Genomic DNA, 27,699 nt, shown 5'->3' with positions numbered 1-27,699 from the left:
CTGGATACACAAGTGACACATCAAGGAACGACAGGGATGAACCAGGCCCCTCTGTGGCATGAAGGGCAGAGCAGCAGGGAGGCTCTGTGGAAGTTAGAAACAACCACAAAATACAGCAGTGGTGTCACCAGCATGCGTAGAGCAACGCTCTGTCACTGTACACCAGCAAAAGTGCCTTGGAGGACGCACATGACTTTGCTGAAGAAATGTCCTCTTTATGCAGAGGGAGAATGCTAATATCATGGCTTGCTCCAACATCTTCTCATTTTATTGCCATTACATGCTGAAAGGATATCTTGTAATTTCATTTTGCTATCACTAGATTGAGGAAGTGAGATTACACTTATCCAGAACTTCACTCAGCTGCAGAGGGAGGCAGCCCTATAGGATCACTTGCAGAAACATATGGGGCAAGCATATGTGTACAGTGATAGAGCAACAGTGCCTGCAGGCAAAAGCAGTTAAAGCAAGCCTATAAGACACAGTGACACTATAGGACCTATTTTGTGGCAGATTGTCTTACACTTTCACTATGAAATTGGACAAAATGCTTGTGGCTCCTCTCGGAGCTTTTCTGCTCTTAGCGTTTGATGCAAGGTAAGAAAAAGAACCACTGCCCATGCCTGAGGTTGGTATCTGCACTCAGTCTTGGGTTTTATGGTGGGTGCCAGAATGTAGACTGACCTTCTCCAGGATCGAGCTGTGGATGTCTCTGCATGAACAGTGCTCTGGTGGTGCCTGTTTGAGAGATACAGCCAGATATCTCTTTTGGTTAACACATTTAAAGGTGTAATGAGAACAGTGCCATTTCCTGAACACTGTCACTACTGAGCTGGAGACAAGGATGTTTCAAACAACAAAATGTTTTTGTAGTAGACATCCAGGCAGGTGTTGGACATTTTGTGTAAGGAATCCATTGCTCTGCAAATATAGTTATTTTCATTGTAAATAAATGCCCTGTCTGGTATTAGCGGAACACCAAGTTACTGGAATTGTCATGAGCTGTAAATCACTGAGTCTGTGCTTCAGCACTGACAACTTCTTATGCTTTCTTGAGCATCTAGTCAGAGTCTAGAATTCCTAACTGGTTTCTTATCTGAGCCTCTGAATGGCTTAAGGAATTAGGTCTTCTCTGAAACCAGCCAAAATTTACTCATGCTTTACTTCTTCACCAAGGGAGTCAAAGGATTTTAAATCCATTGCAGGTCCCATGTCAGGAATTTCCTGACATGCTAAAGCCAGGAATTAGGACAAGAGCAGGGCAAGTGAGCAGGCTTTTCCTCGAAACACCTCTCCATGCTTTGCAGTTGATAGTTTTTAGGAAACGTTCTGAAGAAGTGCTAGCAGTCCATGCACTAGGTGACAAATACCAGTCAGATATTCAGGTTAAAAGGTGCATGTGCTGAGAACCCTACCTTCTTATTCGGAGGCTGAAGCCTAACCTATTTTTCTCCCCTTCTTTCCAAGCTGTCCTTTATGGTAGGGCAGACTGTGTTTTAAAACTATGAAGTGTAGGAAGAAGAGTGCTCTCTCCGTGTGCTTATTTTGATGACATGTTAAACACACTCCTCCTGCTAGAAAGAAACAAAAACTGGCGCATTTATGTATTTGGATTTTACTAAAAGCCATCTGTGTAAGTAACCTCTTTTAAATAAATGGAGCTTTTGATTTTTTTTTCTTTCTGGTATACGTTAAAAAACTTAACGATGAATTTCATCCCCCTTCCTCTGGCTAGAAATGTGAATTTTTGTTCAGATTGAGCTAGCTGCATAACTTTAGACCAAAATGGAAATATTTTCAGATAAAAAGCTAGAAAACCAGGGTAAAGATTTAGCATCCAAATTACACAGTCAACCTACATCTAACTTTAAACATATGTTAGTTGCAAAGTCTCCAATCTTGGATCTGGGCTGAAATGAACGGATGTCTCTTGTGTTACTTTAAGAAGCTGATAAATTTTATCAAATTCCTAAGTGTTGTTCAGTGAAATGTAGGACTGGGCTGATATGTACATGCAACTGCAGACCATTCAGAGGTCATTCTGCATGAAACAGTAAAGAGACCACTTTTCTGTGGACAGTAAAGGAGGAAATAAAGAGAGATATGTGTATTTTTTGTTTTAGATCATTTTCCGGAAGTCTCATTGTTGATAGGGTCACAGTTATACTGTGTAAGTATATTAGTCAGAATACTAAAAATTTGTAAGAACCTGAAGGAATGCTATGCTTAACTAGCTTGAATTTTTTTAGGGTTTAACCAGACTTAATTAAGTCAGTGTTGTTGCATATCCTCTGGGCCACAGATTGAGTTACTTTGGAGGGGTGTACAAAGGTTTCAGCAGTGCTTATTCAACAATAAAACAACTGTGCTTTTCTTATGAACTTATAAACATGAAAGATGAAGATTAATTGCAACATGGGGTATGAGAGACATTGTGTACTTTTATTTTTTCTTATTATCTATTGCTCCTTATTACTACTATTTTTTTTTTTTCCAAAGGAATTTCAGAAGGAGTTCTATATCTTTTTTTTGTTGTTGTTGAAAAAGAAACACTTCAGCTTTGTAATGCAACATCATATACATCTCTATTGACATCCAGGAATACTTAGCCACTGTAGAAGGAAAAATAGAGAGGTAGAGTGAATGTGTTCTGAAATAAAGGTTAAATGTTGCCTCCCTCTCCATCTCCCACCATTAAATGGCAGAGCAGTAATGTATTTAACAAAAGACCACACTTCCTCTATTTTACCTATTGAATCTGAACAAATGCCTCCTTCTGTACTATGAAATTACCTGGATACTTGTACTCCTTTATTAAAATGCTACTTAGTTTAGCTAAAGTGGTCCAGCAGTAAAAATGTCTTGTAGCAGAGGATCCCACACAGCAAATGATTCTTTGTGCTTATGTGCCTGGAATTCATATTGAGAGTCGATCTATTGAGATAGAAGTCTCACTGGTACAAAGCTAACTTTCAGAGCACATGTATTGTTAACAGTCTTCAAAGGTGAAGTTCATTTGCTGGTTGAAATAAACTGCAGTTGTAAAGAAATGATAAGGAAGTGTGTTCGTTTGTTTTCAACAGACGTTCAATACCTTACATCACTTCTCTCTCTTTGTTTTTAGGATTTACAGACATTAAAAGTGGTCTGAGAGAATATTCATCATTTTGTCAGGATTGACCAATGAATTTTTTAAAAACTTGAGGATATTTTGAAAGTCATCTGTTCAAATTGCAGTCAAAAGGTGCATCATAATAGAAAACATGTGGTACATTTTCACCTGTGACTAATGTTTTGGTTCTCCATTATATGGTGAGTGTTTTCTAGAGGAGGAAGGGAAGACTCCTTTCGCCAAGAACTTTTTCACTAGGAGAAAAGAACTGGCATAGCCTCATAATATGAAGCCCTTCGAGAAAATCTGGTTGTTGACATTGCTGTTTGTTCTCCTAAGAGTTGTCTGCTCCTCCTTTATAAGTGTCAACCTTGGCATTAAAGTGATGAAGGGACAATCTGTGTTCCTGTCAGAAGATGACCTCAAGTTTTCCATCCCCAGAGAGAAGGATGTGTGCAAAGTCGAAGTTGTGAGAAAAGAGCCGATAACACAGAGAGTTGGGAAGCTAACTCCACAGGTATTTGGGTCCTGTTTTGCTGTTCTGTATGTTGCTTTATGTAATTCTTTTTTTGGATAGTGTTTAAACCACACAAATCTGAATTTTCTGTGTAAATAAGATTCACTTTTTTTTTTTTTTTTTTTTACTAAAAGTAGCCGGCTCTCAGAGAATAGCACCCCTGAAATCAAAAAGCTGAGTTCAATAACACAAATGTATAAAAATGAGTTTGGTCAGAGCTTCCTTTCACAAATGGAGAACCGGCATTTCAAAACTTTGGGTTAGGAGACACCTTCCAGTCTCTCAGTTGCCTGTTTTTCTACCATAAGGGTATCCACTGCCCCCTGGGCAATGTATAGCCAGCTAGAGCATTTTGCATTTCAGTCACACAGCCACTACCTTGGGAACAATTAAGAAAAAAATCATCACATACAATAAGCACATTGTGTACAGTTTAGTTTGCTCTGCTCTGCAACAGCCAAATTGCTAAGAAATGGCAAATATATTTTAAAAAATTGTTTACTTTTAAAATTTTGAGCTTGTAGGAATGATGAAATTTCATATATCACCGTTCTGCTACTCCTTTGCTTAAAAAATCTCCCCATCTAAGTCATTGCAGGAAGGAATTAGAAGTAATTGACATGAAAATATACAGATAGAAGATTAATGGCTTTAAAATGAACCATAACCCAGCAGCTTTTGACTATGTCTGAAAAGTTTTGTTAAGCATACACTTCCACACTTCTGCGTATGTCTAGTTTTTTACTTTCTGTCAGGTTTCTGGTGGTCTCTGCAAGGCCAATGCAGAAACACCAGTCTCAGAAGGCTTTTCAAAGCTTCTGTCTTGGTTGTCGACATCGTTTTTGCACCATTTTGCACCACGATTACTTCAGGCAAACCAGCACTTCCCATGCCAAGGAAAGCAGCAGGGAATGAGCAGGCCATTGTGTTTTCTTCTCTAGAACGTAGCCCCAGGAGGTACAGAGCCTCTGCCGTGGATCTTCCCCAGGGCTTCTGTCAGCTGGGAGTTTCTCCCCTCCACTTCCTCGATCCATTCTGGTCCACTAGAAGAAAAGGAGAGACTTATATGCCTCACTGCCAGTAGACCACTTCTGTATGCAGGGCAGCTAACCGTGGGGTTGCATTTGCTTTCAGTTTCTGCCTCAGCCACTAATGTACAGTAGGACCTAGATGCCTTGAAAAAGCCACTTTTCCGCTGTAGCCTAGCATGCTTTATGCACAGAGTCAGAGTGTTTTCCAGAGGCCCCAGGAGATATGTATGCACCACAACTTACTTTCTGAAATACTTAGGGTCCTTGTCTTCCTCGGCTCACAGACTAAACTCTTTTAAATGTCTGTCCTGTCATGGTTCCAATCTGAGCGTGGGTAGCTGAGTCTGTGCCTGTGCAGAGGTCTCTAATCTCTTGGAGGCTGTGGGTGTACCTCACCTGAAAAGGTGAGCACTGCTGAGCATGTGGATGTGGGGTACCAGGCTGGTGGTGTGGGACACCTCTCCTCCATGTGTCCTGGCCTGAGTCCCAGGAAAAGTTAGGAAAAGTCCCTTCTCCCCTCTGCAGCCTCTTGGAGGTGGGACCACTGCAGATATGCTTCCAAGTCAGCTTATCTCCAGTCCTATTCCCCAGGTGGGAAAAAACAAGGCAACTTTTGTAAGATGAGGTCTCTTTTCCATGACACATTTGGATGTGCTGCCTGAACCTTAATCATTCCTGAAAAAGTGTGCCAGAGTTTGGCCATGCTCCTTCTATCAGGAAATTATGCAGCCAGAAAGTATCCCTGATCTGATCTGTTTTACTGTCAATAAAGTGACTAATTTACTAGGAATGTGTGACAATGTAATTATAATTTGTAATTTAAAAGCAGTTGAACTGGAAAAAAACAAAGCTCAATGGTAATTAGGATAAGATTCAGATCTCCTTTGTTGTACCCAGTGAGTTTGCAGACAATTAGAGTTGGCTGTTCATATAAAAGGAAAACATATTAGGAAACATAAAACAGATGTTTCATTTTTGCAAAGCAGATTGAGTCTTATACACGTATAAGATAATCAGTCAGTGTTAACAGACTTCTGTGGAAAGGTCCTTCATTTCCTACCCTCTTACGGTCAATTAAGAGGTGAAAATAATGATGTCTTACAAAAAAAGAAATCAATTATCTGATATGAATAACTAGCTCCTCAGCTGTAGGCAGTCTCCTCTGATATGGACAGGGATGTATCATCTGGGGAGTATCTCATTGCCAGGTGTACGTCAGGCCTACAAGTCAAAAAAATCCTACAGATCTTGAGGGCTCTACACTGATTTACACCACATTGTCTGTGGATGTTACCAAACCACAGAAGCTATAATATGAGCAGCTTTTCTATATAATTTGTATTTTTGTTTAACTCGACACACCACTGACTACTTATCTTTTTTCCTACAATGTCACTTAGGGCTAGCTAATTCATTACTTACCTCTCACTTTCATTTTTTGTTATCTTGCACAAAGAAAGAAAGATAAAAGAAAAAACAAGAAAATGCATTTGTTTCCCAAGTTCTCAAAAATAACAAAATATTGCTGAGATATGTGAATCAGATTTTCATGAGATGTTCTTGTCCTCTTTTTCTAAGCAGTCTCAACAAATAAAAAACTAACTGTACTTTCCTTAGCTCAATATTATGGATTGCTCCAAGATCATTTTAGCTGATTGAAATAGAGGGTGAATTTATGTATCTGATAATAAATTAATCCATTACTTACTGAAAAAATATGACTTTGTGCAATGTGCTTCTTGATGAAAGCTAAAAGCAGGTAGTACCTTTTAAAATCACATGAAATGTAGAACAATTACCACATAGCTTGAGCCTCTGAGAATAACTTTAGTGGAAATGGACACTGTCAATAATAACAAAAGGTGACAAACCCTATTTTTAAAATTAATTATTAATGTGCTGTTAACAGACACGCATCTTGGCTGTTTCGTGGATTTACACTGAAGAATGTAAGAACTACCGGTCTTTCTTTCTATCTAGCTACTGCACAGAATTAGAACTTGCATGTTTCTATACTGAATAAATAATTATAATATTACTTCATTTTTACATTGAAATTCAGAGCATTCAGAGCAAATAATTTCTCCATTCATCACAATTCCAGTCAACATTTCAGCATCTCACCAGAATGCCCTTTTCATTTTGCCATTCCCCAAAGTGGCTGGGAAGAGGTTGCTAATGAAGGCAAGCCACATTTTTAAGGGATGATTGGTAGTATGAAATTACCTCTATTTTCTGCAAAGAGTTGTTGCTTGTCTGTCAACTGCATCTGTGTATTAATCCTTATTAGTTATGGCTTCATCAGAAGTGTTAGTGAAACAGGAGATTAAAAATTTCCCTAGGCCAGTGCGTTTTCCTGACAGCCAGAGAGAAGTGGAACAGAAGCTGTGAAGTTAGCTTCCTCAATAGTGTTGTACTTGTCTATTCTTTCTCTTGCATAGGTTTTTGACTGTCACTTCCATCTTAATGAAGTCAAGTATACCCACAACGGTTGTCCGATTTTAGACACAGACACAGTCATGCTTAGGCTGTACAGGTAAGCAGCACTGCATCATCACACTTTGTTGTCACAAGGAGTACAGCATTCTCAGGAAGAGCATGCAGACTATTTATCATGGGAAGAACAGGTTCTGTTGTACACGAGGTAACTACTTAAATTCAGCAGCAGCAGCATCAAAGAACAAACAACCATCTATTTACAGGTACATTATTCACGATTTATTTCAGATATGCTGTGAAAATGTGTTTGTTATTACACTACTTGTTCGTTACAGAAAAACAGTGATTTTCTTATTGAAAGAGGTAGCAGTACTTTGAGAGCATAGCATGTCCAGTGTTTTACTGCTAACAGGGACACACACCCCTGGGTATACACAATGAATGACCTATTCCTTCTCAAACACTCTTTTTACATGTAGGAAGAGGTTAGCAGCTGTGTTGCATGATCTCTGGAGATCTGGGTTTTGAGCGCACAGGTGAGAAAAGGCTTTGAGTAATTTGGTTTAGAAAGTGAGGTTAACACCAAATTCACAAAGAACAACGGAAGAGGGGATGAAGCACAACTGTTTTCTTCTTATTATCCATAGGTTTACAGAAAATGAAACCTTTGTAGAAACATTCACCCTCCATGTGCAGTTGCTTGAGCCAGACTGTAACATCATCAAAATGCGCTCCCGAGCCCTGGTGGTGCCTGAGTACTATGGTCTGTCAAGGGCAATTGACAAGAACATCCTCGCTTTTGACTACAACAGGAAGATAAATCTGGAATGCACCATTTCCATAGCCTCTTCAGAAACCCACCTCCCTGCTCATGGCCAGCTCATCACGGGGGATGTGCGGCAGGAACAGCTTCGAGGGGATCAATCACAGAGCTTCCTCTTTGGCCCTAGTACGATGTACTTTAGTTGTTTGTATGAGCAGGTTCAAAGAGACCTGACAGATTAAGTCTGCTGTTTGCTCCAGACATGCTGGGTAAGAGCAGGTCATGTGAAGTTTAATGAACAGCTTGAGCTGTCTTGCAAACGGAAAGGATTCTGAAGTTTGTGTGGAGCAAAATTCAGCTCACAGATGGTCAGTAATTCCCAAACAGGAATCTGGTTTTTAGCTCCTAGATCTGTGGATCAGTGTGATGACTCTGGCAGTGTCAGAACCCTGTATAAGCAGCACAGGGAGTTGGAGGAAGCACTTCCCCCAGGACCAAGGGAAGCTGGAGCAGAAAGATCTCAGCTGAGAACAAAATCCTGTAGGAAAAGTTAGGATGGGAAAGGAGTCCTAACTGTCATCACACTGGCTTTTTGCCAGGCTTAGTTCAGCCCTAAGAACACGCTTCCCATGTTGGTTTCTGCTCAGCTAACTGTTTCACTATGGCTTCCTTTGGATTACAGAGCACAGCCCAGGCCAGCAGTGCAGAAATGGGAGCTGTGTGTTGGGACTGCGAGTCATACAAAACACAAAAATGAGCTGTGAAGAGTTTCTGAGGAAGGGCATTCGGTATCAGCACCTTGACCCTCACTCGCCAGATATTGATTATATTCCAGTGAGGCTGGATCTCACAGACAGCAGAAGCAAAACTCTGCACAAGGTAGAATTTTATGCCACCTTACAATGTCCGATCGTCTTCCTGATTTTCAAAAAATTGAAATTTGTTGCTCCCTTTCACCTTTAAGATAGGCAGTGGGCCTTTAGTTTTATTTATTTATTTATTTATTTTGTGTTGCCAGCTGTAGAGATTAAATGCATTATCTTCGTGCCCCTGTGCTACAGAGATACAACTCTGGATGCTTACTGGTAGTAAACATTAAGAGTAAAAATTAACCCTGGCATAATTCCACATCTTTATAGAGCATGAACTGCATTGACTTCAACATATACAGTAATTAATAAGCTAAGAGCTGTGTGAACGTAATAGTTAATTAATGACTCACGTACATGCTTCTGTCAGGTAAAATTATTCATGAAACTCACATCAAATTGGGCATGTTGTTTCAGCCCAAAATTAAGAACATTAATAAGACAAGTGAACCTGGAAGACCTTTCCTGAGGTCTAGATATTTTACTCTGGGCATTTTTTTTCATTAGGATGTTTAAATCCTTCTCAGAATAATCTATCGCTTTAACAAGTACCCCATTTAGCTATGTGAAGGTAATGAAAATCGAGCTTACTTTGTTTGCTTCACTTCATCCTTTTAGTTCTCCTTTTTCTCCTTGTTGTAGACTGAGTATGCGTGGCTCCCTATTCAGATTAAAAGTGCTCTGCCCAATCAAATGCCCAGAGCTGTTCCAACGACAAAGTTCTTCTTGGAAGTAGACCAATTTATTTTAACTCCCATTACAACCACAACGGTTGATGCTGAAGACAAAGAAACTCCAAAGTCCCTGTTGGTGTTCAACATTACAAAGCCACCTCTGCAGGGCTTCATTACTCATCTGTCAGACCACACAAAGCCTGTTGGTTCCTTCACATGGAAAGACCTCAGTGAAATGCTCATTGCTTATCAACCTCCAAACAACAGCCACACAGAGAGGAGGAATTATGAGGTAAAAGTGTAGTACCTGAACATTTTCTGTTTTTCTTCTGAAGATTCTGTAAGCTGCAAATAAACACATCTTTTTTTTTTTTTTTTTTTTTTTTTTTTTTTTTTTCCAGAAAAAATAAATATTGTTTCTCTAACTATATGCAATGCAGGAACTGAGACAATATCTTTTACCACATTCAGCTATGACTGACATCAACTGTCCAGATTAGTGTTAGACATTACCTGTCTAACACAAACCAGATCTTTGTTGCTCACAACTTAAGTAATTTCTTTGAACTCAAAGATTTGTAACCCTTCTATGTGTGACTGTCTAAACAGGATTTTTCAGATCTTCATCTTCTTCCTCCTAATCTGCTGTTGTTGTTCTTACTATTTCTATTATCCCTATTTAATGAAGGGAATAGAAGCATTATTCTTCTTTCAGCCTCACTCTAGAGCATTTGGAAGGGCCAGCTGTACTTTTTCCACTTCTGTTTTGTGCCTGTGGGACAGTAGTGAACTCTGTGCTCTTTAGACACATACCTAAAGCCACAGAAGGCAGACAAATGCCAGGATTGCCACTGGATCTCACAGCCTACTGCAGCATTGGTAGTGTAGGGGTAACATGAAGGGGTCCCTAATAGTTCCTGCTAGGACAATTAAAACTATTACACTAATTCTGAAAATATGATAGAAACTGCGAGAGTAGGCTGGTGCAGGTCTGTAGAAAGTGAGTAACTAAACAATGCCAGTGTGTAAGACCAAGGTTGGAGGAACACATTTATGCTTTATGTGGAAGAACAGAGCATCACTTCTACCTTTTAGATTTTTGTTGTAAGTGATCTTTGTCGCTCCAGATCTGCGACAGAGTGCTGAAAGTGAATGTCTCCCACTTCAGAGACAGTGCTGCTTTATTTTTTATGTAACCAAGACATTTTGTGGAATTCAATAGTGTGCCAGCAGAAACCATAAAATAAGAAAATAAGCAGTAACCATAAAAAAGAGGGATGAGAGGAAGAGAAATCAATTGAAGGAGAATATAAATATGCTGAAATTAGATGAAGTAGTTAAAAAATAACCCAAACAAAACAAAATAGTTGGTACTAAAGCAATGAAACTGTCTGAAGAAACATGAAATCAGAGAAAGATAATCTGGAGAATGGGTAAACCAGAAAGCAAAGCAGATGTAATACAGTTTGGCATCTCTTGCTGATAGAATTTGCCTTTTTTAACCTCAGCTGTCACAGGAACTGCCTTTTTGCTGTTTCCTTAATGTGAGGAGCTGTCATCCTACCAAACTCTCTGCTCTCTACGCTCCTCTTCACCATTCTGCTTTTGGAATTCATTGCAGATTTAAGAATTTCTAGGCCACTTAGGAGTTTGATAGATATACTTAAATATATAGATACAAATTTTTAAAATTTATTTATCTGTGACAGTCCATATTTTTTCTTCCAATTTTTTTTTAGTCCTCCAGGTGTTAAAAAGTGGGAAAAGCCCCTTCCCTCTCCCTTTATTATTGCTATTAAAAAGTCTTATGTTAATTGCTATGTTAATTGTACCCCAATCTACAGTTAAAATTAATTTCTACACATTGCAAATTACCTTTCCCACCATTTGCTGGGAAGAACATAGAAGACAAGATCGAGTACAGAATCTCAGATAAGCTTTATAATATAAATCAACTTTCATTTTTTAACTATCTGATGTTAAAATCTCCTAGGATTTATCTCTCAGATAAGAACCCATTGTATGTGTTTTGAGGTACAGTTGTTTTTCACGCTCTTTTTTCCAATAAATTCTTTGTCTGCCTATATTACAGCTGGAGGTTGAGGTTCATGATTTCTACTTTGAGAAAAGTTTACCAATCATAGTGCAACTTTCTATCAGAACGGCAGATACAAACGCTCCTCGAGTTTCGTGGAATACAGGTGAGATCTCTGTTCCTCAGTTTATTCTGCTACAGAATTTATCACACTTTGGACATAGGCAATCTGACAGAGGTATAAAATTCAGTTCTACACCTGGAGCATAAGGATCATTAAGTGAAAGGAGTATACGTCTATCTTTTTTCTATGTAGCTTTTTTGGGAAAATGTTGTAGAAACTGTAAGAAATATTTTAATTGAAATGAAAAAAAAAATCGGGATTTCTGTATGCAGCATTTTCTTCAAGAATGAATGAGACATAAAAGAGTTTAAATAATAAATATATGATGGAGTAAGGGTTGTAGGATAGTGTGTTGTTCGTAGTGCCTTAAATAGAAATCTGGAAAAATGAGCAACCAGAAGAGTCACGAACTGGAAAGATATGCTCATTCAAAACTGTAAGGAAAATGGGGTTGTAGAGCAGTAGAAAGGAGGCTGGGAACTGATGAAAGTGGAAAGAGAAAACACAAGTGCTAAAAAGTGAATATATGGAAAACGCACATCAGAATTTACATGATACAGCGCAGGAGAAAAAAGTCCCCAGTATGGCATACAAGGAGTGACTTGTGCATGTCTTTGTTGTATTATGTCTGGGAACATAGGTCAAGTCAAGAGACACCAACAGCAATTTGAAGCCTAGAAATGTTAAGCTCATTCAAACAAGTTTATAATTTCCCACTGGAGGTGGAACAGGCTCTTCCATTCACAGCAAAATTTACATTGAAATTCAACCACAAAAGGCAAAGGCCAAGCAACTCTGAAGCTATCACCAGAGAAGGTGCAGTGCAGTCTCTCTGCAGTGGAGTGGGACAGGATTTGAGAAGAACAGGCCTTGTTTCTCTCAGAGAAACTCCACCTGAAATGGCTGTCTGAATAAAAGGAAGAGATACTATCTTCCATCATGAATATCAATATAATTTTCAAGATAATAATTTTCATATATGTATATTTTCAAGATATAATTTTCATTTTTACAGACTCACTAAGAAATGGAGTACCCAGTTTCAGACATTGTGAGACCTCAGGCACAATACTCTTAATCTCTGCAAATGTCCAGAAATCCTTCTAAATTGTATGTTGGGTAATTGGGAACCAGAATATGCTGTTTCTCAGAAAAAAAATAAAATCCTTAAATGCTAAAGTCAAGGTAGCAGTAGAGAAGATGGCATCAAGCTTTTAGGCTGTTGAAGTGTCTGTGTCAGAAATGTAGATGGAACAAAACATGACTTTTCTGTGACTCCAGAAATGTTCAGAGAGGAGCACTGGCAACCTTGAGTGATGCTTTTGTGAAATAACTCTGCTCTTTGCAGGCCTCAGCCTTCTGGAAGGGCAATCCAGGCCAATTACATGGCAGCACCTACAGGTGGTAGACAATGATGATATCCAAAATGTTCGCTTGGTCACCGTTGATGGCTTACAGCACGGGAGGCTCACAGTGAGAGGTATGAATCACTGTTTACACTTGGGGCCTGGAAACACCTGCTCTAGTGATGACTGGTGGCAGACATGCAGAGGTCACGGAGACACCAACAGATAGGTTGCTCCCTGCTGAGAGCAGCCCACGTGAGAGGCAGGTGTACAGTGGAATGAAGGTGCAGAAGGGAATTCCACAAGTTCACAGGTTCCTAAGGAAAGTCAGTTGCACAGCTTCGATATTTTGGCAAACCGTGTATTTATGTGGTCTCCGTCATTAAGTGGGAAAAAAAGACTGGTGTTTTGCCTACATGCCAATTTCATAAATGCAGTTGGTTATTATTTTTCTCACTGCGTGTGAACTCAGCCCAGCTGCAGGCGCAGCCCTGACGCGGGTGTCTCCCCCACAGACGGTGCTGTGATGGCACCGCAGAGTCAGAGAAATGGCGGCGGAGCTGTGTACGTCCCCGAGCTGCACCAGGGAGGAAGCCAGGGGCACGGGAGAGGGCGCTGCTCCTGCAGTTATCACCTCGTGAGCGAGCAGCAAGAGCAGAGCCAGAGAGAGCCGAGGAAGCACGGGAGAGGCCTTGCCCACGGCAGGCCTGCTGGCAGCCTTCCGCTCCCTCTGCTGACGGCTTTCCTCTACTGCAGCCGCGCGATAGGCACAAGGATGGCTGTGCCACCGCAAAGCAAAACAAAAGTACCCTCACAACCCAACCCAAAACAAACAAAAAATCAAAACAAACAACAACCCAAACAAACAAAAAAAATCTGTGTATAAACTTTTTACCTTCTTAACTTTCATTTAAATCCCCAAGCTGAAAATGTAAAGAAATCATTGTCATTGAGCAGGTATGGCTGAACACAGGTACTATGTTTTCCCATTTAGGCACTAAGGATGTTTAAGGAATGAAGAGTGATTTTGATTCACTGGCAAATACAGAAAACATTTGGATGTGGTTGTTATTTACTGGCAGCGCAAAGGCTTATTTGAAAAAGAGGCAATTAAATTACATTTCTAATTTCCTAGCCTTCTGCATTTTCTGTATTACTGATTTTGCTTTGCAATCTGATGAGTCATTGCAGTGCTGCTCTCTTTGGGAAAATACTTAGGTAAAAGAAATCACTGCTGTTGGCAGGGTGGAAAGATGCTGCTGCTCTTAACACTGGCTTTTTGGTGGTTAAATACTTTTAAGTAAAATGCACAGCCTAGAAACATAAAACAACCATTTTAATAAAGGACAAAGGCAATGTGTAGAATTTGGCGAAAGAGAAATGACTGAGACATATGAAGTACGTTTCACCTCAGCAAACTCCTGGCATGCAGTTTTGGGGTCTGCGGGACCAGCTTTCTGCTACCTTACAAGTAGAAACTCCCAGTGCCTTTGGTGCCAGAGGAGCTCAGGTGGGAGGTGGACTGAGGACAGCCTGGTGTGAGCTAGCACCCCATGAGTCAGTGCAGGGATTCCTGCTACCTGCAAGGAACAACAAATCAATGCAATGCTTTGAGTGCTCATGTGCCGGGTTTTGTAATGCCAGTCCTAGGCCAAAATGAAAGCCCTGAAAGAAAGAGGAATATGTGGTATTGCTCTCTGCCTCCTGTCACCTCTAACAGGTTTTTGCTTGATGGAGGTGTAGTAGTTACACTACATCCTAAAAGCCATCTGTAATTCTCTTCAAGTAGGGAATAAAAGCAGTGAAAATGCACTTGCAGCTGTGGGTGTCTCTGTGGATGTCACACAGCTTGGAGGGCCAAAAATATTTTCCTTAGAGACCTTTGGTATACCGTCTATTCCTGCATCAGCTGGGAGTTCACAAAATGTTTAACCTGCCTGAAATATTTTATGACTGTGCATAACATGTTCAGTGAAGTGTCCATTGTCTCTTTTATGGACGATCATCTGCAGAAAAAAAACAAGAGCCACAAATGTAATTTTTTATTTCTACTGAAATGAGGAACTGTAATTATGGAACACAGCATCCGTGATTCTTGAAATAAAAGCAAAATTTCCCAATAAGAAAGCAGAGTTTGCAATTAAAGTGAAAACGAAATAGTTCATAGTTAAAAATCACTGATACCTCAAATTGTCTTAATGCAGTACATATTTAGAAGATTTTTCCATGCTACCAGAGTTGTAAATTCTGCTTTCTTAAGTATTCTGATTTCTGTAAACTTGTTTCCAGTAGAATAATGCATTTTTTGTTTTTGTTTTTATTTTTTTTTTTCCTAGTTAGAAATACATTCTCCTTGCCTTTACCTTAGTAACGCTTATATTGGTAAAATAATTCTCCTCAGGGTTGAACTACACATTTGTGATGCATTTGCTTCTACTGTTTTGACAGGAGGAAAAGGATTCATGTTTACAGTTTCTGACATTCAGTCTGGAGTTGTTTACTACCATCACGATGACAGTGATTCCACAAAAGATTTTGTGGTGTTCAGAATTTTTGATGCCCTGCATAGTATTCGCCATAAGTTTCCCATCAGTATCCTCCCTAAAGATGACAGCCCTCCATTTCTTATCAGCAATGTGGTAATTGAAGCACATGAGGGACAGACAATCCTGATCCAGGGCTCCATGCTTCAAGCTTCTGACATGGATTCCAGTGATGACTACATAGTATTCAATATTACCAAGACACCACAGGCTGGAGAAATCATGAAGAAACCAGGGCCAAACTTAATAGGTAATGAGAGACATCCATAATAGCACAATAGCACAATTTTCTTTTTCCTCTCATTTTTAAACTGTAGTAAGACAATTAGACTTAACTTACTTTGGCTCAGGATGAATCATGGAAAATTTAGACTTTTGTTATTACAGTGCAAATTTTCACTATTCTTTAATGTTGGTCTCTGTTTGCACTGGGATAGTTATAACTGAACACAATTTAGCACATAACTTTTCCATCTATTTCTCCAGTTTTTTTTTCTCCTCCAGAGGACTTGAGCTAGTCAGGAGATATTTTATCTACAAGGTTCAAAGCTAGTAGATGAACTTAGCTCAGAATTCCTGTGTTAGACTGTGGAGTCTGTCCGTAATGCAAATTTTTACCCTCTACCTAGACCTGTTGGCCAGTTTGCTGTGTTGTTTCAATTTTTGAATGATTACCCAGGGACATGGAGATGAAGGTGATAATCTGCAGGAAATGTGGAAGACAGTGAGAAAACATTTCAAATATCTTGCCCTTGCTGGAGTGAGAAAGGGGGCATGATGCTTCACCATTTGCATTGGTAAATGGATAGTAATTATTAATGATTAAAGTAATGCACAATTCAATAGAAGATATATTCTTTAATTAAACAGGGTATCCTGTCAGCAGTTTTCTTCAAAGGGATCTGTTTAATGGAATAATTTATTATCATCATTTGGGAGGAGAAGTATTTGAAGATTCCATTGAGTTCGTGCTGTGTGATAGCCGTGACCCTCCCAATCTCTCAGAGCCACAGGTATGACACTAAAGCGTTATTGGGAGGGAATTTTCAACTTTTGCAAGGCTCTCAAATAAAACTGGGATAGGTATCTCCTATTTGCCAACAACATGGTCATCACCACATATAACATCCTTCACAACTTATTTTTCATTGGGTAATGCTCTCTGTCTATTTGCAGTGAAAGTTCCCCAAACTATAACATTAAATGCTGCGAATATTAGATTCACAGATAAAACAAACAAACCAAACAGCCTTTCTGAAGTCAATAAAGAATGGACTATTACACCCAGGCGTTGAATGTTTAGCATTGCTTTTGAAAAAAAGGAGTGTTGCTGAGATTTGTGATGTCTGCATTTGAGTGTTGTGTATCTCATATTCCAGTGATCCAGTTATTTCTGTGTGCATGTGTGTAAATTGTTTCTCGGACTCTTTCTCATCAAGAGGAATGGTTCTTGATTTTACCATCTTCTGATTTTAGGTGATGATGGTGCACATTATTCCTGTGGAAGATCAGCTACCCAGAGAAGCCCCAGGAGTGACCCGTCACCTGGTTGTTAAGGAGACTGAGATTGCTCACCTGACTAAGAAACATCTCCACTTCATAGATGTAGAAGGGCAAGACAGGGAACTCACATACACCATAACCACTTCCCCGTTTTTCTCTTGCGTGCATGGGTAGGTGTGGCCTGCTATATCTTCTAGGTGAGCCAGAGCAAAGCCTCATGTCAGAGTAGTTTCAGTGGTGATAGTATGCCTGTATTTCAGGTTTTCCATCTGTTTGCTTAAAATGCAGGTGATAATAGCTGGATGCAGATCTCTTGATAATAATTAAGGCTGAGCTACAACTAAAAGCAACAGAATAATACACAGAATAATACAGTCGCATAGTTTAGCAAGAAAGAAGGAGAAACACACCTGAAATCTTCTCTTTCTTTAGATTATATCTGCATTTTACGCCGGGCAATAGGATTCTATATTCTCTTGAATACAGTTCACAGAAGCATTTGTAATGAATAGACTGGTGTTGACCTGGGGCTACCCCAGACTGAGAAGATGAAGTGCTACAGCTATTTCTAGGTAGTGCACTACCTTGTTGTGAGGTCCTGGACCAGGAACCTGCGTAGCAGAATGGCAGGCAGGACAGGCTGCAGGGGACAACAGGGATATGTGGCAAATGGCTGTAAGATCAATTTACAAGTCACTGAAGCTGTTTCACTGATTGGTGAAGTGCATTTTGGCAGTTTGTTGCATTGGCAACTATCTACTAAACAGAAAAATTTAAACCACTGTATGGTTTATGCTCAAGATCAACATCTGCAATTCTGACCTCAAGCCACAGGGAATCATTAAGTAGTGAAAGGAGAAGGGTGTTTAGACAGTTCCCTATCCAGCTGATGAGGCACAGGCACTGCTGTTGTCTCCATTGCAAAGATGGCTTGGTCAAACTTGTTGACTGGATAAGTTTGTAAGATGAAAGAAAAACAGAATAATTTCATTTTTCTATATACTGATAGTTGCAGGTGTGTAAGCAATAAGAGTGTGATGCAGGTGGTGTAAATAGGCCCCACTGCACTGAAGCTGAGATGTGCAGAGACACATTAGCAGAAAACCCAGTGCTTGCTTATAAGGTATGCAATAATTTTTTTCACAGTCTGTAAAGATATTTCTTGTGGTGAGTGTTTTGTAATAAACTTTGAAGGATAGTAAGGATAGAAGAAAGAAAAGAATTTTTCCTTTCAATGTAATTGGGAGTGAGAAGTTAATTTGAAACAAAAGACTCAACTACGTGACTGCTGTTTTTCCTATTCTTTACTACTGCTAACATGCATGCTTTTGTACAGTCACTCAGATGCTGGGAAGCTGTTTATGGTGGATACCATCCCCAAACTTGTCAAGGATCCTGCTGCTCTTGCTCTGAGTTCATTTACTCAGGTTTGTTATGTTACATGGTACTATAAACTGTACCAAGCACTTTTAAGAACAGTCATACGCATATAGCTTTTTCCTGATAGGAAAACAAGTGATGAAAAGTGAGGTGCAGTACTATTACATGAACACTTTTTTAGAAGAGGTAATTAAATTGCTTGCCGATTCAATTTCAATTTTTAAAACAAGTTTTCATTGTGCTTCATGTCTGGAGTATGTAAACATAACTCTCTTTCTGAAACTAGCAGGGGCTGCAGTTGCTTAGAGTGGGCTGAATTTGGCTTCTTTATGATGCAAAGATGAAAAAAAAGTGCACAAAGTACGGAAATGGAGCCCTGACAGTTTCCTGTCTCTCCTCAGTGTCTCCACTGGTAGCTGTGGAACAGGCTGGAACACGCCTATGTGCTCTTTTTCAGGATTTTGTTCTGTAATTTGACAGACATATTTTTTTAGAATATTATTGAAGTGCCCTGTTCTGTTTCATGAAGAATGGTTAAGGCTGCATAACAGTGACCACTGTTACACCACGATGAGAGCCCTGAGCCTACATGGCCTTAATCCCAGGCCTAGTATGTGTATCTGAATGGAAGACTTTGGTGATTATTTTAGTCTCTTTCACTGGCCTGTTCTTACCTGGGTGAGCAGAATGTCACAAATTGCCAGCAGCTAAAGAGTGTGAGCAGTTTCTGGAATAAATTCTGAAAGTCCATGTAACATCAAATGAGGGGATGAAAAAGTTTCCTAATGTCCTGGCTAATGTCTACACCCATCTTCTCTTACGTGAACCTCTCTTCACTTTTTGCAGCATGCTGTAAACTTTATGAAAGTTGCTTACATGCCCCCACTGCAGGACATTGGGCCCAATCCTCAACAAGTCCAGTTTGTATTTTCTGTCAGCAATCAGCATGGCGGCACATTGTATGGGATCTGCTTCAATATCACAGTTCTTCCTGTGGACAACCAAGCCCCAGAGGTAGGGTGATGGGGAAGTGAAGGGCAAAGGGCTTGGAAATGGCTTTGGGTAGAAACAGAAATGTAGGGAGGTTTCCTGACTGGACTGAATTAAAAGAAAAATCTTCCATGGGAACAGGGTTTCAGTGTCTGGCACATTGGCTTCACTGGGGCAGAGGAGGAAGGCAAAGTCTGGTGAGAGTGCAAAGTGATTTTTTGTGGCACGTAAGCTGAGGGCTGCAGTCACAAATCTTAAATCCCTCCTCTATACGTTGCCTATTTGCCTATGGGATTCTGAATGGGATCAGGCCTGGGATGTGTGTATCAGGACATATTGTTTGCAAATTCCTTACATTTGTCCAACACAGCAGAAAAGAGTACAGCCTTTGGCATTTTGACTTTTAAGGTGTCACATGAACTAATACTACAGAAAATTGAAAATGTTCATGCATGTCTAGAAGCGCAGATGAAAACATCAGTTCAGCGTTCTCCTCCATGCAGGTTTTTATGAGCCACTTGAGGGTGGAAGAGGGCGGCCTGAGCCCTGTCACAGAGGAAAACATTCTCATCTCTGATGTGGACACAAAACAGGAGCATCTCCTCCTCCTTCTTCAGCGACAGCCTCAGCATGGGACAGTGGAGCTGGATGGAGTTCCCATGAAGGAAGGCGACAAGCTTTCCTGTGGGGACCTGCATACCCTGTCAGTCAGGTTAGAAGAGAGGCTGCTTTTCCTCTCATGGTGGCTGAGTGTCCTGGCTAGATGAGCAAGATCCCTGTGGAGAGGCAGAGCAAGGTGTGGAGGCTACAGCAAGTAGCACTTGCCACTGCATTGCTCAGATAGTGTTGCTCCAAGCCAGAACTTGTTGAACCTGATGACCACAAAGGCCACTGTGATGTCTGAGCAGAAGAGTGGCTAGTAAATGGAGCTGCCATGGCCAGACGTAAATAGGTTTCTCTAGAAAGTACTGCCCTATGCAGATGAGGAGGCAAATTCTATGTTCAGCCATGTAGTTCTTGTGGAGAGGACAATGGTTACCAGCTTCTTCTTTTACAGAAGTTAGGTGTTTATCAGACTTTCATGAAAGGTGGTTTAAACTGATTAATCTGAAGATGCAAATATTGCTGCATTTGTGGTGAGAGCAGGATGCTGACTTCCTACATACAAGCAGAATTAGAGCTCCCTGACTTTATTTCATTCTGTTAGTCAAAGAGGATGCTTACAAACTCTGTTCCAAAATTAATGCCTCCTACTGTATTATGCTGACAGAGGCAGATGGTGGTGGTATGGCAGGAGAGGTAGAAACCTCCCACCAGTAGTCCATTGTGCTTAGTTGCCATGTCACAGATGGCAGCAGAGGGGCAATCTGACAGGGTGGCATTTGACATGGAAGTGTGTATGAAGCAACGGTATGGAACTGAACTCCTCCATGTGGAAAAAACGGCACCCATTGACATTCACTGACACTTGCTGAATGTTTATGGAAACTAAACAGTGCATGTAAACACAGTGAGGCTGTAGATGGTATGGTATGCAGGTTCTTGTTCATCAGTGGTGAAAATGCATAGCTAATGGTGGTAACTCTGTTGAAAAATATTGTTTGGGTTGCTGAGAATTTCCTCTATCCAATAGTGTTATTGTGCTCTTTGTATCTGTTGTAGTTTCCATGGAAATAAATAGGCATTACTTTCAGTGCAACCTATGTACCGCAGAGAGAAAAATGGGCGGCCTTGCATAGGGATTGCCTTTCTGGTTTGGAGGGATCTGCACTATCTGGGATGACTGGAAACCACAGCTTCTTTGTTTGTGTGAAATTAATTTAGCTCTTTTTTCTCACAGGTATCAACATGATGGTTCTGAAACTCTTACAGACGAAGTCCTTTTTGCAGCCACAGATGGCATTCACTCCTTAGAGTTCACCCTGCAGGTCAAGGTCAGTGTGTTGCAAACTTCTGAGAGAATTTGCCTATGTAAAATACTGCAAAGCTTACCTTCTGAAAGTCTTTATATTCCCTTAGAAGCTGAGAGATAATGTACTTGTTAGGCTTCCTTTTCACACCATCTTTTGGGTTACTGTGCCAAAGGTGAAAGCAAATTTTTCTTGTACTGTTTGAAAGGCATTTGTGTTTGCTTTAACTTGAGCTCTTCTGCCTGGAATTATTCTCTCTGTAATTAAACACAGGAGGGAGTTTTCATTCTCCAACTATAAATATCACTGTCAAAGATGTGCGGTCAATTTGAAGATATTCAGTGGACATTTCATCTTTTGCATTGAGAAACTGAAGACAGAAGTAACTTAAGTGTACCATTTCCTCTACACAGTCTGCTTAGTTTGGTTTACTTTTGTTCTTGGATTTTAACAGTGGCCCTAATTCAGTTGTTTCAATGTAGTTCACAGAGTGAATTCAACGTATTCTGACTGTGTTGCTGGTTTGGACTGAAAAGCAAAACATTTAAAACAGCAGGTTTCCATTGAAATGAAAATAAAAGATGTTAAATTCTCTTTCTGATTAGGTGTTGCCCATGAACGATGAGCCACCTGTTATGCAAACAGGGCTCATCAATGTGCTACGCTGCCTGGAGGGTGAAGAAGTGGTCCTCTCCTCAGAGTACATATATGCCACAGATGCAGACAGTGACGACATGAAGCTGGTGTTTGTGCTGGTTCGCCAGCCCTCCCTGGGGGTACTGAGGAAAGCTGGAATTGCTGTGGAGCGTTTCTCCCAGGCTGATGTCATCTCTGGTTTAGTCACGTATAAGCACACTGGTAAGTGAGACTGGAAGGTGTTCAGACAGTTTTGGTGGAAAATCTTCACCTAAATCCACAAAATCTTTGCAGTAGGAGCTGCTGAGACACCACATGTGTTGTGATTGGAGAAGCTGGTTTTGAAACAGGTCTGATGGTGTAAAACTACCAACTGCTGCAATGTCATCTCCATATTCCTTTTTGAACTGAAAATTAAAGTAGATCAAGCGTATGAAATTATCATAATCCTGGAGATTATTTTTTACTGCTGCAGATACCATATGATTTTTTTCCTCAGGAAAATCATTGATAAAACAAGAGCTAAATGGAGTATATTTGTTTCATGATGTAAAAAAAAAATCTTTGACTTTCTTCCATAATCATTTGTAGCTAAAGCAATGTAATGTTTTACATGAGGATACAGAATTTTAATAGAAAACTGCTAACAACCTGAAGCACTAACTGCTTGCCTCACCAGTCTAGCAGGGTACCCATTTTTTGAGAGTTTACCATCTGTTTTTGCCACAAGGTAAACTGTGTCCAGATTCTTCAAGAAAACTGCAGTTCTAAAGAGATGTAATTTTGTGGTTTTATCTTTAAAATCCCCCAGTACATTTTTTAAAATTACTCATAGAAATCAAGGTCTGGTTAACTCCCTTTCCTGCTTAATTTGGTCCTTTCATTAGCATGAAAGGGATTCTCTTTCCTTCATCCCTGATGAAAGCTTTAATCTTTTTTTTTTTTTCCCAAAGGCTCCGGTTTTCTGTGTAATTAGTCTGTAATTTTGTGCTAGCGTGGGGAATATATGTGATATTTTCAGACTTGGCACTGTCCAAAATGAACAGCTGGTATTTGAGAAGAGAACGAAGTACTTGTTTATGGCTACTCTTAACAAACTTTTCTTCAGTATCCTTAAGATATTGGGAAAGCTGTTTTAATGGCAGTGCTTTGCAGAGGCAACAAGGGGCAGAATCTGACTTTCATGGGTGCAATTGTCTGTGTTTCGTGTACCAAAATTTCTACATGTAAAATGTGCTGCCAGAAGTTATTGTAAGTGGAGCAGGGAGTCACTGCCCTTCACAAGCAGTGCATCAGTGCCATCTCACAGCCAAACTGCCTGCAGGCTGCCAGCGCTGCTGAGAACTGGGCTGCATTCACCCTTGGATGCTTCTTGCAAGGGGTGTCAGCTTCCAGTCATTTTACTGTAATGTTTTTCAAAGCCATTTTGGTCTCTCGTCATCTTCTGCCTGCAGACTTGCAGGATATGGGGTTCTTCTTCACGAAGTTTCAGTTCCCTGCAGTAAGACATTTACTTTCAATTGCAATGTTTTTTTCAGGTGGGGAGATTGGCCTGAATCTTTCCTTTGAGATCTTAACTTTTGTTGTTTCTGATGATGAAGCTGGTCCAGATGTGAAAGACTGCTGTTATGATAGACCTCTTCCTCCTCCAGTTCCTCTTCACCATCCACTCCCAGTGTACAACCTTAATATCACTATACTTCCAGTGGACAACCAAGCTCCATCCATTGCGACTGGTGAAAGTTTCCTCTCACTATAGCATATTATTATAAAGTGTACTATGCAGTACTGAAAGAGTCAGCTGAGATCAGCATGTAGAAGTTTTGAATCAGAATTTCCATTATTTATTTTCTTTTGCAAGTGCAGTGTAACCGGCAAATTCAGTTGCAAGTACAAATGTGAGTAATTGCTTGTGGCTCTTCGGCAGCATGTTTAAACCATGTGGCTGGAGATTAGAGTGCTTGGATCTGCTCCTATCCATCTATACACGTGTACTGTTGCACACATAAGCTATGTCTGAGTAAAACTGAGCAACATCTCATTCCTGAACTTAGGTTCAAACAATTGTTAGGTTTATACAATGTCAAAATATAACCATAAATCAACCTTTGCGTGTTAAGAACACACCAAAATATTAGTTTATATAAGTATTTAAATATCAAGGGAGGAAATATTTTATTTCCTATATTCTGTTGATTAATAAAGACAATCCTAGACTATGTCTGTAACCGATCAAATTAACAGTGAAACCACATTTTCACCACTGCTTTTCAGAATCAAAAACACTCAGATGAAGAAGAAATAACGTTGGTAATGTAGATTTAGTCCAACAGCAGGACAGTAAGTGAAATTTCCATTTAATCACAGGTTTTGGATGAGAAATACTTGTTAAAGGTGTGTTCCTTGTATGCTTGTAATTTTCAGTGTCATTTGTTTGTAGGCATCGTGTATATGTTCTATCTTCCAGAGAATATTTAAGCATATGTATGAGTAGTTTTGCAATTTACAGGCTATCACCTAAGCAATGTTCTGGAAATGAAGCATAGTCCCAGCAAGGAAATTAAGCAGTGGTGCATGAAAAACTGTTCATTATGTGCAATTCGTAACAGCTATCATGTAATTAATGCTCTGACAAACAGAGGTAACAACTGATTTTGAGCAGCACGTAAACTGTACTTAATAACTTACCAGTAAAATCAATTCGCGATACCCTTCCCCTCTACTTTGTGATGGGGAAAGTTGATGGTGTGAGCAAAAATCTCAAAAGCAAACCAGTACCTTCGGTAACACAGAATTTATTGTCTTTTCCTCCTTATTTATGATTTCTGTTCTTATTAATGAAAACAACAGTAAGCAAGCTAAATATGCTGTAATGCTTCTTGTATTTTTTTTTTTTTTTGCAGGTGCAAGATTTGTTGTGGAGGAGGGCTCCTCGGCAGCCCTTACCTCTAACCATTTGCTTGCCAGTGACCCTGACACCACTGCAGATGACTTAGAGTTTGTTTTGGTTTCTCCTCCTCAGTTTGGTTACATTGAAAATGTACTGCCTTCTCCTGGGTTTGAGAAGAGTAACATTGGTATAAGTATAGGTAAGTGTACACAATGTACAGTAATGAAACAGGGGAAACACAGAGTGCTCATGGAGGGCCATACAATGGGCTGTGGAGAGGTAGATGCAGGTGTGAGCATTAATATGGTCTTATTGATGAAGGCAGCTGCTGGCAAATAAAGAGCAGTGGGACTGTGTAGGAGGACTTCAAAGAGAGTCTGCAGTTCCGCAAATGTGAAGAAGAGGGACTTGGAGTAAACAAGGCAATTCTTGTTTTATGCATTCCAGCTGCAGTCTATTAGAGGTGGCAATACGAGACATTAATCTGCTTTTTCTGCCTCCCCCTTCACTCTCCCAAGCAAGCTTCTCCCAGCCTATCTTCACTTCTGTCAATAAAATGCTGTAGCTGAGAGTTTGAAAAACCTGGATCCTGTGTTAATCTCCAAGACAAAGTTTCGGAAGTGATTTGGTCACTGAAGGACATCATTTCAGATTTGTTTATGCTATGTCAGACCAGTGGGCAGGAAAACAATCATGCTAACTCAACATTTCTAAAATTTTAGCTTCGTTTCAGTTGAAGCATCTGAAAGCCCTGAATATAAACTACGTACAAGCCAGGCACATGCGAATGGAGCCAACAGCAGACCACTTCGTGCTTTATGTCACCGATGGGCTGCATCGTTCAGCAGAGATTCCATTCTTTGTGCTGATCAACCCAACCAATGATGAAGTCCCAGAATTCATAGCAAGAAATATTACTGTAAGGAAAAAGTAAAATGCTTGCCATAGAATTAATTTATACCAGAAGATACTTTCTAATATAAATCAAAACATTTTTTGAACACATATTTCTCTATATCTTTCCTTTCCTTTGCATAATTCAGCCTATTTCAGGAAACAGCTCAGTTAAATCCCATTAAATCTGTAAGAAGGAGCTTTGGTGAGACTGGAACTGTGCACAATTCTGTTTGATAACTTGCAGTAAAGTAATTGAGGACTTAAAGAAATAAGTCATCTAGAATGCAGAAGGATCTTTATACTTCTGTTTTCACTAGAGTCTTTCATAATTTTTGTAGAGTAATTTTTGTACCTGGTGTAGCCTGTCCCCTCTCTGAAAACTGTGGTTTTAATATAAATAATAACTCTGTGACAACCACGCTTAGGAAGCATTAATTTATCTTACTTTATTATAAAATTGCATGCATGTTTATAAATTTGTACATATACATATATTCATATTTTTATATTGTACATATATACTTATGCATAGTATATATAGAGAATTTTTCCATTTAAAGGCTTTCTTCTCTGTGCATTTCCTAATGCTTAACATAATATTTACATACCCAAAAGCTTTCCTATTACTAGGGGCAGATATGAACTGCTTATCACATCACAGCTTCTCTTTTTGTCACCTTAACCATTTACTACTCTTAAACTTGGTTGAAATCAGTATCTGGCTCAAAAGCTACTGAGGAAAGGATAGAGGAAACAAACAGACAGACTCCTAAACAAAAATTGCCTACTTAGGAAAACATGCTAAAACACTGTAATTTCTTTTTATGTAAAAGAGTATGTCATTTTTTTCCTTCGTGTTCAGGTTCAAGAAGGTATGATGAAAGAGCTGGATCTCTCTGTTATCAATGCTGTTGATCTGGATGTACCTAAAGACCACTTGGTATTTGGTGTTGTGCAGAAGCCCTTACATGGATTCCTCATTAATGGAGTTCATGGCAATGATATTCTACACTACAAAGAGTTAATTCACCAACACAGCCGTGGGTTACTTGTTCTTGACTTTTCTATGGAGCTACTGAAGAATGGTAGGTGCAATGTTCTTCTGACAGTGGTCTTTCATTCCTTTAACAATTCATAGCAGACAAGATGGCACAGTAAGAAATCTGCGTCAGTAATTTATTCATTTGCCTTAGGGGTACTTTCAAGAGAATGTTTAAGAATAGAAATAAACATATTTAATGCTATTGTCATCTAATGATTTGAGCAACTGTCAATAAATTCACCCTGAGAGGCCTGCATGTCAGAAAGTGTAGTAGTATGTCTAGAGAGGCCGTCTGCCCTGAAAAAAATAAAGGGAGTATTGAAACATATCAGCAAGCGCATTTCAGAATGTTTTACAACACCTAGAACAGAGACAAAGAAACTGATTTAAAAACATATTAGCTGACTATGAGGGTTAAATTGGTTAAATTAGCTGATTATTGGGGTTAAATATTGCTGTAAATGATAAGAGTATAAAACAGGGATCAACACCTTACCATTATCAGTTAACCTGCTTTGAAATGGCAAACCTCTTTCAAGAACTTGTGATTAAATTTGTGTTTAACACTTAAACTGGATCTATCAGTATCAAGGGGGAACATAAATTTAATTCTGCCACTCAAAATGTAGTTCAGTCGTCCAATCCTGAGGAAAAAACTTTTTTCTACCCATCAAGCAATATCCCTCAAAAATGTGTAACCAACAAAAATTACTAAGTCTTCCCAAGTCTTATTTTTGGCTCTCTTCCAATTGCTGGACTTTTTCCTAATTTTTGTAATGGAGAACCAGCCATATTCAGCCCAGATCTTCTGACTGTCCAAGGCCATAGCCACAAGTCCAGCTTTCTTCTGCAAGTCTTTGAAGCTTCTTGAAGATTTTGTGAGGTACAGAGAAGTGTTACCTGATGATCCTACCCTTTCTATGTTCCCTGTTAAAATGAATTGGAGTGAGGAGAGCAGACCAACAGAGACCATTCTGTGAAGGAGACTGCTCCTTCAA

At 39.7% G+C, this 27,699-nt stretch overlaps 1 protein-coding gene across 4 annotated transcripts in view; it reads left to right on the top strand.

The window, feature by feature from the left end:
- The window catches only part of FREM1 (FRAS1 related extracellular matrix 1), a 68,726-nt gene that overhangs the window by 6,966 nt on the left and 34,061 nt on the right, over positions 1-27,699 (top strand). For 2 of the 4 annotated variants that reach the window (XM_021380926.1, XM_021380927.1), the window contains exons 2-20: positions 3,125-3,629; positions 7,102-7,196; positions 7,747-8,048; positions 8,545-8,741; positions 9,374-9,697; positions 11,498-11,606; positions 12,913-13,044; positions 15,359-15,703; positions 16,324-16,466; positions 16,930-17,126; positions 18,293-18,383; positions 19,183-19,350; positions 19,830-20,038; positions 21,167-21,260; positions 21,842-22,094; positions 23,411-23,608; positions 24,776-24,961; positions 25,485-25,681; positions 26,522-26,744. In XM_021380926.1, coding sequence (XP_021236601.1) covers positions 3,399-3,629; positions 7,102-7,196; positions 7,747-8,048; positions 8,545-8,741; positions 9,374-9,697; positions 11,498-11,606; positions 12,913-13,044; positions 15,359-15,703; positions 16,324-16,466; positions 16,930-17,126; positions 18,293-18,383; positions 19,183-19,350; positions 19,830-20,038; positions 21,167-21,260; positions 21,842-22,094; positions 23,411-23,608; positions 24,776-24,961; positions 25,485-25,681; positions 26,522-26,744 — 3,694 coding nt within the window. In that variant the 5' untranslated portion in view covers positions 3,125-3,398. Of the gene's footprint in view, positions 1-3,124; positions 3,630-7,099; positions 7,197-7,746; positions 8,132-8,544; positions 8,742-9,373; positions 9,698-11,497; positions 11,607-12,912; positions 13,045-15,358; positions 15,704-16,323; positions 16,467-16,929; positions 17,127-18,292; positions 18,384-19,182; positions 19,351-19,829; positions 20,039-21,166; positions 21,261-21,841; positions 22,095-23,410; positions 23,609-24,775; positions 24,962-25,484; positions 25,682-26,521; positions 26,745-27,699 lie in introns of those variants that run through there. The other 2 variants (XM_021380929.1, XM_021380928.1) reach the window with 2 other exon arrangements.

This window comes from Numida meleagris, chromosome Z (genome assembly GCF_002078875.1).
Source record: "Numida meleagris isolate 19003 breed g44 Domestic line chromosome Z, NumMel1.0, whole genome shotgun sequence".
Lineage (NCBI taxonomy): Eukaryota > Metazoa > Chordata > Aves > Galliformes > Numididae > Numida > Numida meleagris.
Note: the sequence above shows the minus strand (reverse complement) of the source record. Positions and strands in the feature narration are given on the sequence as shown.